This window comes from Bos mutus, chromosome 29, assembly GCF_027580195.1.
Source record: "Bos mutus isolate GX-2022 chromosome 29, NWIPB_WYAK_1.1, whole genome shotgun sequence".
Lineage (NCBI taxonomy): Eukaryota > Metazoa > Chordata > Mammalia > Artiodactyla > Bovidae > Bos > Bos mutus.
The window spans coordinates 28,278,099-28,298,169 of NC_091645.1; the positions used below are offsets into that span (position 1 = coordinate 28,278,099).

General features: G+C 40.8%; 1 protein-coding gene across 3 annotated transcripts in view; it reads right to left on the reverse strand.

Moving 5' to 3' along the window:
• FEZ1 (fasciculation and elongation protein zeta 1) overlaps positions 1-20,071 on the reverse strand; it is a 42,935-nt gene that overhangs the window by 13,816 nt on the left and 9,048 nt on the right. For all 3 annotated transcript variants that reach the window (XM_070365102.1, XM_070365100.1, XM_070365101.1), the window contains exons 3-5: positions 14,420-14,519; positions 2,894-2,980; positions 805-973 (exon numbers count right to left, since the gene is read on the reverse strand). In XM_070365102.1, coding sequence (XP_070221203.1) covers positions 805-973; positions 2,894-2,980; positions 14,420-14,519 — 356 coding nt within the window. The remainder of the gene's footprint in view (positions 1-804; positions 974-2,893; positions 2,981-14,419; positions 14,520-20,071) is intronic.

Genomic DNA, 20,071 nt, shown 5'->3' on the forward strand with positions numbered 1-20,071 from the left:
CACCAACTCAGTGGACATGAGTCTGAGCAAGTTCCAGGAGTTGGTGATGGACAGGAAAGCCTGGCAGACTGCAGTTCATGTCGCAGAGTTGGATACAGCTGAACTGATTGAACTGTGATATGCACCATATTCTGGCTTAATGCTTATTCGATAATAAAATTGTTTCCTTTCTCCTTTACTGTGAAAAGGTTTCTCGGGTGGGGAGGAGATATTATTTTTAAATCATATTTCCCCGACAATGGCCTCAAACAAGTCACTTACTCGTCCAGAAACTCAGTTAGCTCAGTCCTAATGGGGTTGCTACAGGCATGAAATGAGATTATGCACACAAAGCTTTAGAACAGGCTTTGGCACTCCAAAGCTCTCTAAATATATAAGCTATTATTATCATCACTGTTTGTAGATTTTTTTCATTGACTTTATGGTAGTATCAAGTGGGGTTTTCGGGGGGTGCTCTGTGCAGCATGTGGGACCATAGTGCCCCAACCAGGAATTGAACCTACACCCCCTGTGTCGGAACTGCAGTCTTAACCACTGGACTGCCAGGGAAGCCCACCAGGGAAGCATCATTTGGAATAGTGAGTTCAGATTTCCTCTACTTGTTCTTTGGTTCATTTTACCATTTTAATTTTGCTCGATTGCCTCCTCCCCACCCTCTGTGATGCGAACTTCTCTACTGATATACAGTAAGAACAGTGACGTCAACTCCCTAGATCCTGAGGCTCTATTAGTGGCACGTGAAGCTCATGCCCTACCCAGCAGAGCTGAGTTCATCCTTCACGAGTCCACCCCTAGGACCCTCACCTTCGTAGGACCAGTTGTTATTGAAGGTCTGGGTCAAGGCCTGCATCTCCTGCAGGAGGACCGAGTCCGCCTGGGAGGAGGTTTCTCCCCCATCCTCCTCTTCCAGGACCTCCTCTTCCTCTTCAGGGTCGGGGGAATTCTGCATCATTTCCTCAATCTCTTCAATCACCTGAAGAGGGTACACAAGAGAGCACTCACTCTTCTCTGCTGCAGGAATATCTCAGCGTGAAGGATGATCAATGAAGGATGTGCCTAATTTTCTTTGTAAAATTCCTAAAGCAATATTGTTACTTAATAAATATTGAATAATAATAAAAATAGATCTGACCGAAGGCTTGCAAACATTCTCCCTTTAATACAAAGCCCTCTTTAACGTCAAACCTCTTCCAAGAACACCATTTAGATGAGTGCTTTATTGGAAATAAACTGCTCTTTCAGGAACCAAAGCAGAGCTGCCTGGAAGGGAACATTTACTTCAATTTGCTGAGCACTTTCTTCCTGAGTGGGAGAATATTTCATCCACCCAACTCGAACACAAAATCCAGTCCATTCATTGTGATGATGCTTATGACCGGAAATGGCCGTGTTCCTAGGACAGCTCAAATTCATGTACTGCTTTTCACATAGAAGAAAAGAGCTCTACCTCCAGAACTCACCAGGACAAGAACTAAAGCTGGCCAACAACTGCAAATCAAGACAAATAATAATAGAAAAAGTAGGGTCTGGACAGCAGAAAATAGGTAAGAAACTCAGCTATAATCTAGACTATTGTAGGGGACTGGTTCTAGAAGATGAGAGTAAAATTAGGTAACTGCCAAAAGGGAAAAGTGTGAACTATTGAACAATACACGAGACTTTGGACACTAATTGTTCACACGTGAAGAAAAGGGAATGAGCAAAGGCTGCTTCTTTGGAAGGAGCCATTGATGAGTCTGGTCAGAACAGGGCATCTGTATATTTGTTCTCGATGCTGTGATGGGCTCCGGCTCCAAGGCCACTGGTCACTGAAGTGGGTTCCTTTATGTTAGGCTGGACCAAAGATAAAGGCACTTAGAGTTCCCTCCTTTGGAATAATTTCCATTTTATTCCAAAGCTTCCCCATCTCCACTCACAAATGTAGGGGATACTTAAGCCGTTCATGGAATACAAGCAAATGACATGACCCCTCTTTGGAATTTTATAGCAGAGCTCCTCTTTCCCTCGAAGTCGTTATCATTGAATTTGGATCACTGAACTGCATTTCTTCTCGAAATTCACAAGAATAAATGCTAGTACCTCTTCTTTTCAATCCAGTTCCCTTTAATCTCTTGATCCTTATCTGTTTATATCCCACCCTTTACCACAGATATGAAAGAGTTCCTTTTACTGAAAAGCACTTTCTGGCACCAAAGGCTCCTGGTAGAGCTTTTTCAGAATCGCTCTGTGAAAATGCTTGAAAGGTGCCTGCTCAAAGCAAGTGCCCATAAATAGTTGTTGACTGAAAGGTTGAATGAGGAATCCAGAGACCCAGGAGTATTCTCCCTAAGTAACAAATTATTAAAACCAAAATGTAAGTAAGTCAATAAAACGTGAAGCATTATATCTTTTTTTTTTCTTTTTTTTTTTACCAAATGAGTGTTTCTAAGACTCTTTTAGGAAGGTTCAACATTTTCAATGTTTTATGAAATATGAGAAAATATCCATCACTTGAAAGCCTCATCTGTCATTTCTATTCTCGTGAGAACAAGGATTTGGGACCCTTGTTTAAGTATCTTGACACCAAGTACAATGAGTTGCAATAAAAAGGCAATAAAAAGGTTTACTGCCTCCAGGAAATGGAGGCAGTAAATGCTGGGCCCCTCTCTGGCTGTTACCAAACACGGACCCCACCCGACACACATGTCAGGAGTTACATTCCCATTTATTGCAGGTGGGTAAACTGAGTCTTAAAGAGACATGCAATCCCTTATCAAACACACTCTCAGTCAGGACATAGCCACCACAAGACCACACATTTTTCTGTCACCTTAAAAGGATGTGGCAAGTGCGTACTCAAACTTTTTCTCTATCAAAAGAACTAAAAGTCCCAAGAACCAAGACATATTCATACCTGATCTGCTGTGAGTAGAGGCTCCTCATTGATTCCAGAATCGTGTTCACTCTTCTCATTGAACTCTTCCTCTTCTTTCTCATGGATCTGAAAGGGGTAAAGAAGGGGGATGGAATTTTGATTGACCATCAGCAGAACTAGGATTCTCTCCAGTCTCTAGAACAGATGGCACTGGCAGAGACCACCCTGGCTATCCACTGTGTAAAGAGAGAATCTGAGAGGTGTGCAGAGTTTCATTCAATTCCAAGAATACTCTGTCCATACAGCATACATCACTGGGTCCAACATGGTCAGAAAAAGACAGTAAGGCATGTGTAGCCAGCACCATTCTCACCCAAGGGAAGAAGTATAGTTGTTTAACCCATAGACAGGTCACCTTCAGGTGAACAAGGAACCTTCTCAAGGTGAATAATAATGGCAACCAACTCCTGCAGCAAAGGCACATCTGTTTATATAAGGAGTTTCAAATGGGACTCTGTTTCCAGATTTTACTTTAGATGGTGCTTTAGTGGTAAAGAGCCTGCCTGCCAATGAGGAGACATGGATTTGATCCCTGGGTCGGGAAGAGTCCCTGGAGGAGGGCATGGCAATCCACTCCAGTATTCTTGCCTGGAGAATCCCATGGACAGAGGAGCCTGGCGGGCTACAGTCCATAGTGTCACACAGAGTCAGATACAACTGAAGCCACTTAGCATGCAGATATCATAAAGGGTGAGTTGTTCCAGCCCAAATAGTCATGCTTTTAAAATCTGACAAAAAGTCATCGTGTTGGAATCTAGGCATGGTGTCATAGCTGATGAAGGATGGATGTGTCAGAGCTCCACAGGACATGCCATGGAACAACCTGACCACACAAACCAAAGAACAAACTCCAACGGCAATAGCAAATACTGAAATATTTGCACTGTCTCCAAAATTCCATCCCAAGCAAGACTGAAAGTCAACAACCATCGAGGTTCTAGATGTTGAAGCCCGGCAAGGTATTCACAACGTGTTTGACTTTGCTATCTGTGTCCCAAGAGGCCTGGTACTGCTGGTCAAATCCTGCACAAATAAGCACAAAGCTGGGAAAGACTGCAGGCAGGAGAAGAAGGGGGGAGACAGAGGATGAGATGATTGGACGGCATCACCAGCTCGATGGACATTAGTTTGAGCAAACTCCAGGAGATAGTGAAGGACAGGGAAGCCTGGAGTGCTGCCGTGGAGTCGCAGAGTAGGACCCGACTGAGTGACTGAACAACTAGCCATTAACAAACTAACAAGCTGTCTGTGTCCAGGAGTCTCATTTGAAAGTCATCTCCAGCCTGGCAAGAAGTGCCTCCAGGAAATCTTTCTGCAGACACCTCTCATCCAGGAATCAATTTCACTTGTACACCAACAGCTGGCATGCTGGTCTGTCTGACTACTGGGGATTACACATTTCCTGTTCTAATTAGCACCCCCAGGAAACACCCCTGTTCCAGTCCAAGCAGTCATGTCAGAGGGAATCCATCCTCAGAAACATCTCCCCGTTTCCTTAAACTCTACCTTGGCAGGCACCCCCAACAATGTATCGCCTTCTATCTACTTTTGCTTAAAACCAGGACTATGTCATAAAAGAACAAAAACAAAAATCTCAAAGGCCATCTGCTCTCAACCTGGGTAAGGGGTAGGACAGCGAGGTAATGGGATTATTTGAGGGGCTTTTGTGCCAGATGGTGACATCTATTTCTGCTGTTGAACCCATATGCTCCTCTCTCTGCCAAGCCCACCGCCTGTGGTACATGCCTGCTTCCCACAGCTCCCAGCTGTGTAGAAGGAAACTCCTGTAGGCTTCTTCACAGCTACTCTCTCATGGTAGAACTTTCTTTAGGGCTAGGAAATCCTGTGGTAGGAGTTAGGCTCCTACCTAACTTCAGAAAGTTTTATTTTCTTGTTTGGATTATTTTTCATAATAATATATAAGCATCTGACAGCCAGTGTGAGTCAGTCTCTAAGCAGAATTTTTGTCCTAGTAAATCTATTTTTTAAATGGAATATTTACATTTTCTGAGATATGGCCAATTTTAGCGAGTTTACCTCACTGACTGTTAATACTGCATCTTTCAACTACCCCAGCCCCCTGCCCAAGGTCCTCCCCCTGGGCTCCTGGTGAAGGCGGGGAGAGAGTTTTTAGGCATTGACCCTTCTTGCCATTCAGACATTATGGAAGCATGGAAGCTGGGCAGCAGCATGGATGACTCCTAATTAGAGCCTTCTCTTTTCTCTCTGTTGTACAGTGTACTAGTCTGATTTGTCAGGCGTGGGCAAAACAAGATTTGAAATGAATTGTAAGCTTGTGAGGGCTTCCTTGATGACTCAGATAGTAAAAGAATCCATCTGCAATGCAGGAAACCCAGGTTTGATCCCTGGGTCTGGAAGATCTTCTGGAGGAGAGACTAGGAACCCACGCTAGTATTCTTGCCTGGATAATCCCATGGACAGAGGAGCCTAGTGGGCTACAGTCCACAGGGTCACAAAGAGTCAGGCATGTGTGAAAGCTATTGAGTTCCTGGTAACATGGGAGCTATACCTAACTCATACGTCCCCAGATCCCATGAAATTTTTGCAGCTTGTTTTATGTCCCTGGATATATTCCAGTGTCTCCTAGTTTACACTGTATGGGAACTTGAATAGAATTTGTATTCTTATTGTGTGAAAAGTGAATAAATCTTACTTATATTGAATTGGTTCACAGTGCTTTTCAAGTCTACTGTATTCTTCTATTTCTCTTATATTCATTCTATTAATTTTTGAGAGTTTGATATTGAAATTCCAATTAAAAATCTTAATTTATTTGCTTAAAAATAATTTAAGATATAGTGGGACTATATGTAACTTTGTTCTGTATTTTTTGATTTTCCTGTAAACTTTCATATTGTACTTTTATATGATATGACATGATAATATGAAAGTGTTATCATATTTTTTCATAATTTAAAAAATATTTTTAAATTAATAAAAGAGTGAAGTATAACCAAAAATCCATGGCAGAAATAAAATGGAAGACCAGAAGTATTCAATTAACCCAAAAGAAGGCAGAGAAGGTGAAACAGAGGAATACCAACAATAAAAGAAAAACCCAGGTGGAACAAATAGAAATGCAAGATGGTATGCCTAAACACAAACTATTAACATTAAAAGTTAATGAATTAAACACTATGCAAATGAACTAAACACAATAAACTAAAAAGCACAGATCATCATGGTCAGACTAAATATAAAAGAGCCAACTACATATAATCTATAAAAGATATATTTTTAAAGACACAGATGGGTGAAAAGTAAAAGGATTGAAAAATGTTTACCTAACAGCAACAGAAAGCTTTTGTGGTTAAATTCATATCAGACAAAGTAGATTTCAAAACAAGGAGTATTACCAGAGATGAAGGATATTTCAGGGCTTCCCTAGTGGCTCAGGAGTAAAGAATCTACCTGCCAATGCAGGAGACACAGGAAGGTTCGATCCTTGGTCCAGGAGGATCCCACACACCGCAGAGCAACTGAATCAGTGCGCCACAACTATTGATCCTATGCTCTAGAGCCCATGCTCTGTAACAGGAGAAGCCACTGCAGTGAGAAGCCCACGCGCCACATACAGAGAATAGCCCCTGCTATCTGCAGCTAAAGAAAACCCCGCACAGCAATGAAGACCCAGCACAGCCAAAAATAGGTAAATAAATAAAATTAAAAGACATATCATAATGATAAAAGGGTCAATCAGGAATATACAACAATAATAAAAGTGTGTGTAATTAATAACAGATCTTCAAAATATGTACAACAAAAACTAACAGAACTAAAGAAACAGACAAATCCATGATTTAATATTAATAATTGGAGATTTTAACACTTCTTTCTTGATGACTGATAAAACAAAGAGACAAAAAAATCAGGATATAGGACAGTCCAACAGCACGATAAACCACCTTAATCCAGTTGACCTGTACAAACATCACAACCGATTGCAAAATAAGCATTCTTCTCAATGGCACACGGTACATTCACCAAGATACAACATACGCTTGGTCATACATCAGTCTCAGTATATTTTAAAAGATTTATTTGTACAGATTTTGTTCTCTGACTAAATTAGAAATCAATGACAAAATGATATCTATAAACATTTTTCTAAGTAACCCATGGGACAAAGAAGAAAGCACAAGAGAAAAGTGTAAAATATTCTGAACTGAATGATAATGAAAACACACCATATTAAAACTGCGGATTCAGTTGAGGCAATGCTTAAAACTTTCCTGTTTTAAGATGCTGTGTTATGACTATGGTCTGAATGTTTGTGTCCTCCCAACACGTATGTTGAAATCCTAGCCCCCAGTGTGATGGCATTAGGAAGTAGGGCCTTGGGGAGGTGCGGAGGAGGGTGGGACCCTCGTGAATGGGTCTGTATTCCTATCAAAGAGGCTCCCAGAGCTCCCTTGCACAATGTGTCCTGTGAGGACACAGCCAGAAGTTGGCAGTCTTCAAGCTGGAAGAGGCCCTTTAACAGAACCAACCGTTCTGGCACCCTGATTGTGGATATCCAGCCTCCCTAACAGTGAGAAGTAAATTTCTATTGTTCATAAGCCATCCAGTCTGTGGTACTTTGTAGCCCAAATGGAACAAAATCATTTTTTCTAAGTTTGAAATAGGATCTAAGCTCCCACCTTTGTTGCTGCTTTTAGTCAGTAAGTCGTGTCCGACTCTTTGTGACCCCATGGATTGTAATCCGCCAGGCTCCTCTGCTCAAGGAATTTCCCAGGCAAGAACACTGGAGTGGGTTGCCATTTCCTTCTCAAGGTATTTTCCTGACTTAGAAGTCAAACCCAAGTCTCTTGCATTGGCAGGCAGATTCTCTACTGCTGAGCCACCAAGGAAGCCACAGGCTCCCATCTTAGAAGCTTAAAGAAACGAACGGTGAAGTAAAACCCTAGTTTAAGCACAAAGAAGGGTACAGTAAAGGTAAGGGAAGAAATAAACAAACCAGAAAATGAAAAAACAGCAAAGGAAAAAAAAACAGAAGTGGTTCCCTGGGAAAATTAATAAAAGTGATAAACTCATAAATAAACTGATGCAGTGGGGGTGAGGGGAAGGGACAGAAGGAGAGAGAAAACACAAATCAACAGTATCTGTAATAAGAAAGGGACCATCACTCTAGCTCTTATTAACATTGAAAGAATAAGAGAATATCAGAAACAACTTTGTGATCAGTACATTCAATGACTTAGATTAAATGAATAAATTCCTTGAAAAACACAATTTACCAAAATTAAAGAAAATCAGCAAGAAATGGAAAATCTGAATAGCCTTATATCTATTAAAGAAATTAAATCGGTAATCAAAAACTTTCACAGAAAAAAAAAACAACTTTCACAGAGAAGGATGGTTTCACTGGTATAGTCAATCAAACATTTAAGGAAGAGATAATACCAGCATAACAGAAACTTTTTCAGAAAATAGAATAAAAATTTCTAACTCATTTTATGACATTACAAGAGAAGAAAACTAAAAGAGTCCTATGAACATAGAAGCAAAAATCCTTAATAAAATGTTAACAAGGGACTTCTCTGGTGGCACAGTGGATAAGAGTCTGCCTGCCAGTGCAGGCGACACGGGTTTGATCCCTGGTCCAGGAGAATGCCACATACCACGGAGCAACTACATCCACGCACTGCAGCTCCTGAGCCTGAGCACCTACAGCTTGTGCTTTACAAGAGAAGCCACTGCACTAAGAAGCCTGCACACCACAACGAAGGGTAGCCCCTGCTCTTCACAGCTAGAGAAAGCCCACGCACGCAGCAATGGAGACCCAGTGCAGTAACTCATCACATTAACATAAAGAATTGATCTATACACATAAATTGTTCCATAGACTTAACACGATCACAGTTGAACTTCTGGCAAGTTTGTTTGTACAAATTTATCAGGTGATTCCAAAATTTATATGGAAATGCAAAGGACCTAAAATAGCCAAAGCAACTTTGAAAAAACAGAACAAAGTGGAAAGACATATGCTTTCTGTCAAGACGTTACCATAAAGCTACAGTAACAAAGACAGTAGAGTATTGGCACTCAGATAGATGCATGATCGAGAATTCAGAAATAGGTCCGCACATTTAGGTCAACTGATTTTCAACAAAGATGCCAAGACAATCAAATATGAAAAAGATAATATTCCAATGAATTGTATTGAAACAACTAGATAGCCATACCCATGCACAAAAAATGAACCCTGACCTAGCCTAACACCGTATACAGAAACTAACTTGAAATGGATCATAAATCATATAAAAGCTAAAACTACACAACTTCTAGGAGAAAGGAAAAAATCTTAGTGATGTTGGGCTTGGCAATTTCTTAAATACTACATGAGAAGTACAAGCTGTTTTAAAACTGAATAAATTGGATTTTGTCTCATTTAAAAGAACATTTTCTCTTCAAAAGATAATGTTAAGAAAGTTCTAACTTTCTTAGACAGGAAAAAAATATTCACAAAACATACAACAAACAAAGGATCTGTATCTAGAATGTACGTGTTTAATTAATTAAACAAAGAGACCATTAGGCTAAGGTGACTTCAATGCTTCAGGAGGTTCCTAAGCAAAGCAAAACCAAAACCCCCAATGCCTCAAAGTTAGGAATCAAACCAAAGGACAACCACTCACAAACAGCCAATCAGATTTTCCCAAATAATACAACCACTCAAACTAGAACCAATCAACTTATTTCCTTCCTTTGCTTCCACCTCTTCTCTGTAAAAGTCCTTCCTCTGACTTCTGTGGGCAGAGCACTCTTAACCACTTTGGGTTTGGCACTGTCAGATTTCAACAGATTTTTGCTCAAATAAACTGTCAAAGATTTAATATGCTTCATTTTATCTTTTAACATGAGGAACTCGAACATCTCCATAATAACACAAACAGCCCACTAAGAAAACGGGCAAAAGATTTAAACAGGCACTTCACCAAAGAGGATATACATGAAAGGATGCTCAACATCATATATTATCAGGGAAATGCAAATTAAAATCAAAATAAGATGCTGCTCTATACCCACTCAAATGACTAAAATCAAAAAGGCTGTGCATGCCAAGGGTTGGTGGGGTAATTTGAGTTCTAAACTGGAACACCGTTTGGCAGTTCCTTAAAAAGTGAAACATACACTTACAATATGACCCAATCATTTCCCTCATAGAATTTTATCCAAGAAAAACAGAGACATATGTCCACAAAAAGACTTACACCGGAATGTTCATAATAGCTTTATTTGCAATATTCAAAGGCTGGAAACAACCCAAATGTCCATTAACAGGTGAATGAATAGGAAAATAATGGTATATCCATATAATGGAATACTACTCAGCAATAGAAAGGAATGAATGTAGATACATGCAATTAAATGAATGAATATCTAGATAATTATACTGAATTTTTAAAAAAAGACAAAAAGAGTGCATGCTTCATGATTCTATTTATACAAAATTCTAAAAAATGCAAACTGATCTACAGTGACAGAATCAGGTCGCCTGAAGATAGGGGGTGGAAGGAAGAGCGATGGATATGTAGACATGCTTCCTATCTTGCTTAATATCTTGTGGTGATGGTCTCACAGACATAAACATAAGAAACATAAGTCAAAACCTAGCAAACTGCACAGTTCAACATGTGCCGTTCACTGCATGCCAATTATTCTTCAGTAAAGCTGTGAGTTTAATCTCAAGAGCGCAAGGTTGATTTAACATTTGAAAATCAATTCATGTAATTCATCACATTGACATAAGAAAGGAGAAAACCATATAATCATCTCAATAGAGGCAGAAAACAGAAACAGTTTGTCTTCAGAGAAATAACAAGAAAGCATCCCACAAGTTAAAGTCATGAGCTTCCAGGTTGAAAGGGGCCACGGAGTATAAAGCAGGATGGATGAAAAAAACACAGCTCACTCTAAGGCACATTACTGTAAAAGAAATGAGAAAGGAAAAAGAGAATATCCTCAAAGCTTCTAAAGAGAACCAAAAGAGAGTCACATATAAAAGACAAAGAATCAGAATGGATTTGGGGTTTCTCAATAGTGACTGAAAGCTACAAGATAAGAGAATGGTACTATGCAATTTTAAGTAAATATTCCTTTGCAACCTAAAATAACTCTATCAAGTCAAATTCTCAGTCACATGTATGACAGGAAAATAAAAACACGCTCATCTATTCTAACAAATACATTCCTTCCACCCTTTCTTAAGAATATACTGAATTTATTTTCACTAGAACAAGAGAATACACCCAGAAAGATAAAAATATGGCAATCAGGACAGGAGAGAGAGGCAAGAAGAATTCCCAAGACAAGAGCTGTGCACTAGATCTGGAATACAACCATATTCGTTTAGAGAAGAAAGATAGAGGGTACTAATTTTGATTTTTTTAAATTAATTTTAAAAATTAAAAGACTATCTGATTTTAAAAATATATATATGAGATTTAGAGTTCACTCAGAATTTGGAGTTGAACTGATGATAGATGTACAGGAAACTAAGCAAATGAAAACCAAGGCAATTTTTCACTCCGAGTTAAGACAGGAAGTATTTTTTTTAAAAACTCCATGATTCAGCAACAAAGAGTATTTACTCAGTTATACTTGTATTTACATATCCTCTTCCCGTCTCGCTCAGTCCTGTCCGACTCTTTCTGACCCCACGGACTGTAGCCCACCAGGTTCCCCTGTCCATGGGATTCTCCAGGCAAGAATACTGGAGTGGGTAGCTGCTCCCTTCTCCAGGGGATCTTCCTGACCCAGGGATCAAGCCCAGCACTCTCGCATTGGACACAGATTCTTTACCATTTGAACCATCAGGAAGCCCAGTATCTATACATAAGATTGATTTAACGATAAATTGGTGACAAGAGGGAAGGCCAAATGGGAGTATTTGAGGTGATGCAAAAGAATTAAATCTTCTCTTCCATAATAGATAACAAACAAAATTGCTTTTTTAAATAATCAAAGAAATAGCAATATAAAAGTGTTATTTAGGAAACTGTAGATGCCTGACCAAAAAATAACTAAAAACAGCAGATGTGGCTGCCTCTGTGGAACAGGGAAAGGTAAGTCAGGGGCTGCTGTGTGTATTTTTTGTTGTCTCCTATTATTTTAAAAGCATGATTTGACTTTTAAAATTACTTACATGTGTTACTTTAATTTTATAAAAGCAAAAATGACCCTCTTTGCAGTCATAACCCTACAGCTTCTATTTCATTAAATTGGTTATAGTCACAAGGACAAGCATGAACAGGTTTGAAAGCAAATATAACTGATCCTTGGCAATGAACTAAGCAGAAGTAGAGAGAAGAGGACTTGGCAGAGAGAGAGGCCGACCAGCCGTGGGGACACTGCATGCCAAGGGTGTTTGGTCACCATGTTTTACAGAAGGAATACAGAGCATGGGTAACATAGCAAGTGATTTAAACTGAGGTCAGTGAAAAGGGCTTCTGCTGTAATGAACACAGATAATAAAGGAGGCTGAAATAAAACAGCCTTAATCCATCCGTTATTGCTACCCCATCCTTTTCCGTGGGTTAGATAGAGAAAACTCTATGAGGAGATCAAGATCATCTTTCCCAGGGTCACTCAGTTTCCCCTGAAATATTAACCCTTTTAAGGGAAATCTGCAAGTGAGGATAAATTAGAGTCCTTTCGAAGGGGAGGTTATCTTATATATTTTTTGGCTAAATCCACAAAATGAGTTAGAAAGGTGACAAAGGAGATAATAAAGCAAAATCTGCCTTTTGCACACGACAGGCCTGATTTCATCTCAGTGATGAGGTTTACTCTATTACTGCTTATCTTCTCCTTTGCATTTTGGGTAAGGACTCAACACTATCCATATAAGCACTGCAAGAGGAAAAAAAGCACTCAGGAGTTCAAAACAGCACCTGAGACATCCTATATCCATGCTAAGTAGGATTGTAGCAAATCTCTGAGATTCAAAGTCTATTTTGCCCAGTAAATGAAGCCTCAAGGTTCTGGGTATTTTGAATAGCTAATCATTAGAAGAGTTAGAAAGGCTATATAGAGCCAGCTTTCAACAAATCAACTGATTGCTGATCTCTCTGCTGTGATATTTTGGGCAATGGTCTACAGAAATATCGCCTGGTAAGGGAAATCTGGTTCTTGCCCTTCCCTGGACTCAATCCTGGAGCACCTAGAAAGATCAGATCCACCTCCCTCCCTCGTTTGCCGAGCCCACAGAATCGTGACAGCACTTCTTGATAGGGAATTGTCAGATCTGCTTTGCAGCTAAAACTAGAAAACTAAGCAGAGTAGAATGAGGCTTTGAGCAAGGACAGAGCCATTATATGATTTAGTAACACTTTTCTACACGTATATTCAGCTAGGAGGGACATTTTGGAGCTCCTGTAACCTATGCAAATCAACTCAAAACAAGTATTCCCTTTTCTGCTTTTTTCAGAAGCCAGTAGGCTACCTTCTTCTTTGGTGTCAGTAACCACAGACTGTGACTCAGGTCCAGTCATGTGCATGCCTGGTTGGTTGAGTTTCATAAAGAATTCCTCCTAGAGGGTTAGAGGGAGGCCCAAGAGGGAAGGGATATATATACATGTAGTTGATTCATTCTGCTATACAGCAGAAACTAACACAACATTGTAAAGCGATTATATGCCAACAAAAATTATATGGGAAAAAAAAAAAAAAAAAGAATTGCTCTCTATTGCATGACGACCTCTTTATTATCTGGGCCCCAACCGTGGCCATTAGCCAGGCCCTGAGCTTGTCACAAGCCTGTCAATACTGCTTTTTTCAACTTTTTATTTTATATTGGAGTATGAAAGTGAAAGTGAAGTCACTCAGTCGTGTCCGACTCTTTGCGAACCGTGGACTGTAGCCCACCAAGCTCCTCCGTCCATGGGATTCTCCAGGCAAGAGTACTAGAGTGGGTTGCCATTTCCTTCTCCAGGGGATCTCCCTAACCCAGGGATTGAACCCAGGTCTCCCACATTGCAGGCAGACGCTTTAACCTCTGCGCCATATAGGAGTATAGCCAATTAATAATGTTGTGATAGCCTCAGGTGGACAGCAAAGGAATTCAGCCATGCACGTTGTCAATACTGTTTTTTGATGGGACTGAACTGTTCATTTTAGATGGTAAACCCTGATTTTTTTTTTTAACCATCATTGTTTGAACACAAAAGAAGCCTGTGATACTCACCCTCCTGTCTTACTTCAGATCACCTAATTCTGCACATTGAGGACAGAGATGAGCAACAGAAGTGACCTGCATTTACACTATTTTACAATCATTCCATTCACCTCATATACCCTGGATGCCCTCCTTCATCTTACTTTTCACTTCCTCCACAATCCCTGCCTTCCCAGCAATGATGTTGAGCTTCGTTACATAATGGGGAAGACTGCTGAGTTACTGGGTGCTTTTTTTTTTTTTTTTTTTTTAAACTGGAATCCACAGCTCCTCAAGCCCTGTTAAGTTAGGGGCCCCAGAGGTACCTCGGTGTCAGAGTTGTTGCCGTTTAGAGCCTCCATGTTTGGGTCCCTCCAGTCTTCTGAGAGTGAAGGGATGTAATTGTCTGTCAGAGCATCCCAAACCCTGGAAACAAAGAGAAGCTCTCATTAGCGCACATCTGTGGCCTGGCCCCGCCTGGAGGAAGGAAGAGCTAGGCCGGGGGAGGAGAGAGGCTTCTGTGCGTGCCAGGCTGAGATCATCTGCCTTCCAGCATGTAGGAGTGAAGCAGCTTAAAAACTGAATTTCAGGCACTACCAGGAGAGAAGGAGCCAAGGGAATGGACCCTAGCCAGGAACTTCAGGGCCAAAAAAAAAAAAAGGAGGAATTTCTCATCATTGAGATACCAATGGTAGCGTCTACAATTAAAACACCACTGGCAATAAAGAAACTACTCCAGAACTAAATCTGCCCCTCAACCAAATGGCTCCTGTCCCATGAATCTAAGAAATGTCCATGTTTCCTTTCTTATGGGCAGAGAAGAATGAGAGGAAGAGGAAGGAAGAGAGAGACAGACTGATCTGGGCAGATTTTCTGGCTGAATCTCATTAAGAACAAGGTCATCGTCTGGTTTATTGATACAGCTGACCCTTGAACAACACGAGTTTAAACTGTGAGCATCCACTTACATGTGGATATTTTTCCAAGGAATATTGTAGTACCAATATTTTCATTTCACAGATCTTTATATTAACTAAAAAGTACGGGGGAAAGTTTGTGTTAGTTTAGAGATCACAATATGTGGAATCAAAAGAACTAGGGTTTGAGTCCTGATTCTCTTCAAACTATTTCAGCTTCCTGCCCTTGTCATTTATCAGTTCCTTTGTTTCTGAGGCATAAATAGCAGAAAAATGCACTTCGTAAGGGGTAAGTACCCCTAATCCCCCTTGTTGTTCAAGGGTTAACTGTATTTCAGTTTCAGATGCCTACAATCCAGTCAGGAATTAACTCCTTGACCCCTAATGGAGGTAAGGGGATGATGCCAATGTTATTAAGCTTCTTATTACCCAAAATGTTCTGGGGATCCCAGCGTGGCACAACCCTGTCCTCTAGGAATGCAGAGTTTAAGGTGCCCTGTCTCCACCACAGAGACTCTAAGGAAAATATATGAAAGGAATATGAAACACACCAGTGCCTACTCAGTTAGTTTTTAGTGGGGGGAGATGGGGTCCCCTTTATTATATTTTTAAAAAATTTTTCTGATAGGTACATTATAAAAAAGGATATTCTACAATTCTTTTTGTTTAACTCACAATTTCAGAAAGGTTTTCTTGGGGAAAAAAGTGGGAAGGGGATTGGGGAAAATCCTGAAGTCACAAACTTTCACACACAGGAAAATAAATAAATCAGTTAACAGCAAGAGTTCATGTAAATCATTAAACCAAGCTCCTAAAACAACGCTCTCCATGGAAGTCAGCAGCACTTGAGTTAATATGAAGTAATGAAATAATGAGGGCTCGATGCAATCTCCTGCAGATGCCTGTGCACATCAAACAGGACTGATACCTGTGAAACAAGTGCAAGAAGGGATATTTTATTTAGCTATACAAATATAAGGAAATAGCCATTTAAAAACAAGCAAATATGTACACAAATGGACCAAATCAAAACATGACAAAGTATGGTTTACGATGCTGAAAAGATAAGTGTACATTATATATATATATAGCAGATATATAGATATATAAACAAGTAGATGTGTGTGTGTGTGTGTGTGTGTGTGTGTATATATATATATATATGTCAGAGCACAGACACTTGAAATCAGATACATAAAATGAGGGAGGGGAGTGTTCTTAACATATATAAAATATGGAATGTATAATATACAAGTATATAAACAGGGAGATTTTCCTAGTGTACAATGCACACAATTTGGTGATGAAACAAAAGCAATCAGGAAAACACAACTTAATGGCACTGCTTTGGCTCTCCACCGATTCATTTTTTCCCCTACAATTATAAGGAAGCACTTGCACAGAGCTCATCAAGTGTTCATTAGACATTCATTCAGCAGGACTGAGCGTCTACATCTTAAACACGGGTGACAATCCAGCCTCCATCAAACACTATTAGAGCGTCAGTAATCCAGCCTAATTCTAAATCCAAGTCTTGTTAGCACTCGAACGCCAAGGAGCAAACACGATTTGCTGCCTTCAAGACAAACGTCCCAGCACCACACCCACCAGGAAGATCAACAGACAAACCCTCCGAGCGTCACGGCGTTACACTCAGAATGAACGGCATGCATGCAGGCACTGACCTTGAAGTCTGACCCTGCAGCAAGTGCCTGGAAAACTGTTTCAGCAAAGCCCAAAACAGGCAGGAGCCTTCTGTGCCTCTCCTAGATAGGGTGGAAGCTGGGACCTTGAATGGGGGACTACACACTTTCCAATGACCTTGAAACTGTTTACATCTTTAAAGTGACACATGAAGATGCTCTAAAATCATTTAGGGCAGCAACTTTTCTCACCTGAGCCTTCACTAACAGACCCTGGATTTCATCTTCTAGTTCTAGATTTTTAGTGACAATTCCCTAAACCTTTATCTCCTTGGGATTTCAAGGCATCCTTGTTCTCTTTCAAGTTTTCTCCTTCCTTTCTCACAGACATACTTTTTATCCTTTGAGGTTATAAGCAACCTTTAATAGAATGACTCATTGTCATCATTTGCACGCCTTCCCATATTCATTCAGTGCTTGTTTAACAATAATTACCATAGCAGCCAACCTTACTGAGCAATTACTAAACACAAGCCAGGTACTATCCTAAACTCTCTATGTGGATCAATTCACTCATTCCTCACAGTAACACTGTAAAGCAGATGCAGAGGAAAAAAACACTGAAACACAGAGAAGTTAATTAATCAAAATTCACACAGTAATAACAGAGGTAGGATATGAACCCAGGCAATACAGTTATTACAGCCTATATTCCTACCCACTTGACTATTCCAATTCTTTATAAATTTTATGATTCTCGTGAGCATCAGAACATATGCCAAGTTAAAAATCACAACCGAGAACAGCAGGGCAGCAGCCGCCTCTGTGTGAAAGGTCTATAACTGCATTATTCTGGACATGGTGCTTTCATCAATCTGTGAAAGGAGAACTGGCAAGGTCAGCAGGGGTACACGCCTGCTTTCTCTTTAGATCTCCAGCCCAGGGAAGGTTCAATGGAAGGCAAAGGCAGGCACACTGGCAGGCACGCAGCCCCGGGAACCAAGAGAGGCCTGGGAGGGGAAAACACAAAGCTTTCTGGAGAGAGAGAATGGGTTAGACTTTTGTCCCCAGAGAGGTTGTCCATCCTATCCTAAGCAGGATCCTTGGGAAGAGATGTATTCCCTGTCAGAAGTACCCTGGGTGGACTGTAAAATTTCACTTCCTGAGAGGAATCCTCCTATTTACTCTTATCTTAGGGAAAGGAGACTTTGAAAGCTATCCACTATTATCTTTCATCAAAAAAACTCAGATTAAACAAGTTCCCGCAATTCTCGTTATTATGCTGTCATGACACCTGAAATCCAGTTTGTTCCCTCATGCATGCTCAGTTGCTTCAGTCGTGTCCGACTCTTTGCAACCCATGGACTGTAGCCTATCAGGCTCCCATGTCTTGGAATTCTCCAAGCAAGAATACGGAAGTGGATTGCCATTTCCTACTACAGGGGATCTTCCCGACCCAGGGATTGAATTCGACTCTCTTATGTCTCCTGAATTGGCAGACAGGCTCTTTACCACTATGCCACCTTTCCTCAGTCCCTATAATAATAGAAATGCCTTTTCAAGTGCATATTTTATATCTTGGGCTTACATGGTTGCAGGAGACTTGGGTTCGATCCCTGGGTAGGGAAGATTCCCTGGAAAAGGAAATGGTAACCTGCTCCAGTATTCTTGCCTGGGAATGCCATGGACAGAGAAGCCTGGAGGGCTACAGTCCATGGGGTGGCAAAAGAGTAGGACAGAACTTAATGACTGAGCACACACATATACCTGTAGAAATGACAAAACTGTCTTTTACCGTGGAGGGCTAGGGACTGGAAAAAGATGCTAGCAGAGGATGAGCAAAGCGAATAGAATTTATTGGACAAGTGAAAGTGAAGGTCACTCAGTCGTGTCCAGCTGTTTGCAACCCCATGGACTATACAGTCCATGGAATTCTCCAGGCCAGAATACTGGAGTGGGTAGCCTTTTCTGACTCCAGGGGATCTTCCCAACCCAGAGATTGAACCTAGGTCTCTCTCACTGCAGACGGATTCTTTACCAGCTGAGCCACAAGGGAAGTTGGACAAGACGTGCACACTAAAATCTGGGTCTGAAACTGGCAACATAGCCATCAAGGCTACATCAATCCTGCTGCACATACACACACCCATATACATATTCCTGACCCGATGGTAGACAGGGTAAGGTGCTCATTAGAATTCCAGCTTGGTAACATCTCTTAGGCTGTACTGCCTTCATCCATTGTTTTATCGGTTTCAAGCCAGGCCAATATCCACACTTAGATGTGTGTTAACATGAGTACACTTTTGCTGTTAACGCTTATGAATTACGAATTATTAACACACCAATGACCTTGAACAACTTTTTAGATTCTTTCAAATGCTTCAAAAGAATCCACACTATGTCTGCCTTCCACATGGGGAAACAGAACCTCTGAGAAGAGAACTAACTTTCCTAAAAACCACAGCTATCTGTCGACTTTCCCTATCTGATTATTTAGGATTTACTTGTCTTCAAGTTAAAGCATGGCTGACTACAATCTGTTTACTTATCATGGGAACTTGATTTTTAACATGACCCCCTGGTGGCTCAGACGGTAAAGCATCTGCCTGCAATGCGGGAGACCCGGATTCGATTCTTGGATCAGGAAGATCCCCTGGAAAAGGAAATGGCAATCCACTCCAGCACTCTTGCCTGGAAAATCCCATGGATGGAGGGGCCTGATAGGCTACAGTCCATGGGGTCGCAAGAGTCGGACACGACTGAGCGACTTCACTTTCACTTCACTTTTAACTCAGTAATTCTATTGGAGGAACAGGAAACTCAGTGTTCTCATATATTTGGCCCCTCTGTCACTAGGGGCCTTGTAAGAGGACAGACAGGGAAACCCAGAAAAGTAGGAAGTGGGGTGAAGGCTGACCATTCCCACTCGGTAGGCCTCCAGGTTGGATCTCTTATGACAAAGAAAGGGTGAGTCTACATATGCAGAGAAGAGATTCTGGAGTATTTTCTAAATTTAAAAAAGTGAAAATATATTTTCATACAGATTGACTCTCTTTTAATGACTTCCATGCCCTGACAAGGCAGAGATAAGTTGATATCTCAGCCAATTCTCTTTGAGCCAAATAGTTACAAATGAAAACTTTGGGATTTCCCTGCCCATCCAGTGGTTAAGACTCTGTGCATCCAATGCAGGTGGTCCAGTTTTGATTCTTAGTCGAGGAAATAAAATCCCACCTGCCACATGGCAGGGCAAGAAGAAGAAAAGAAAAAAAACCAAAACTTCAAAGGGAATCACTCCCCCTGCTTTCTGATTTGTGCTATCTTTCAGGAGGAGCCTGGTGGGCTACATTCCATGGGGTCGCAAAGAGTTGGACACCACTGAGCGACTTCACTCACTCACTCACTCAGGAGATTA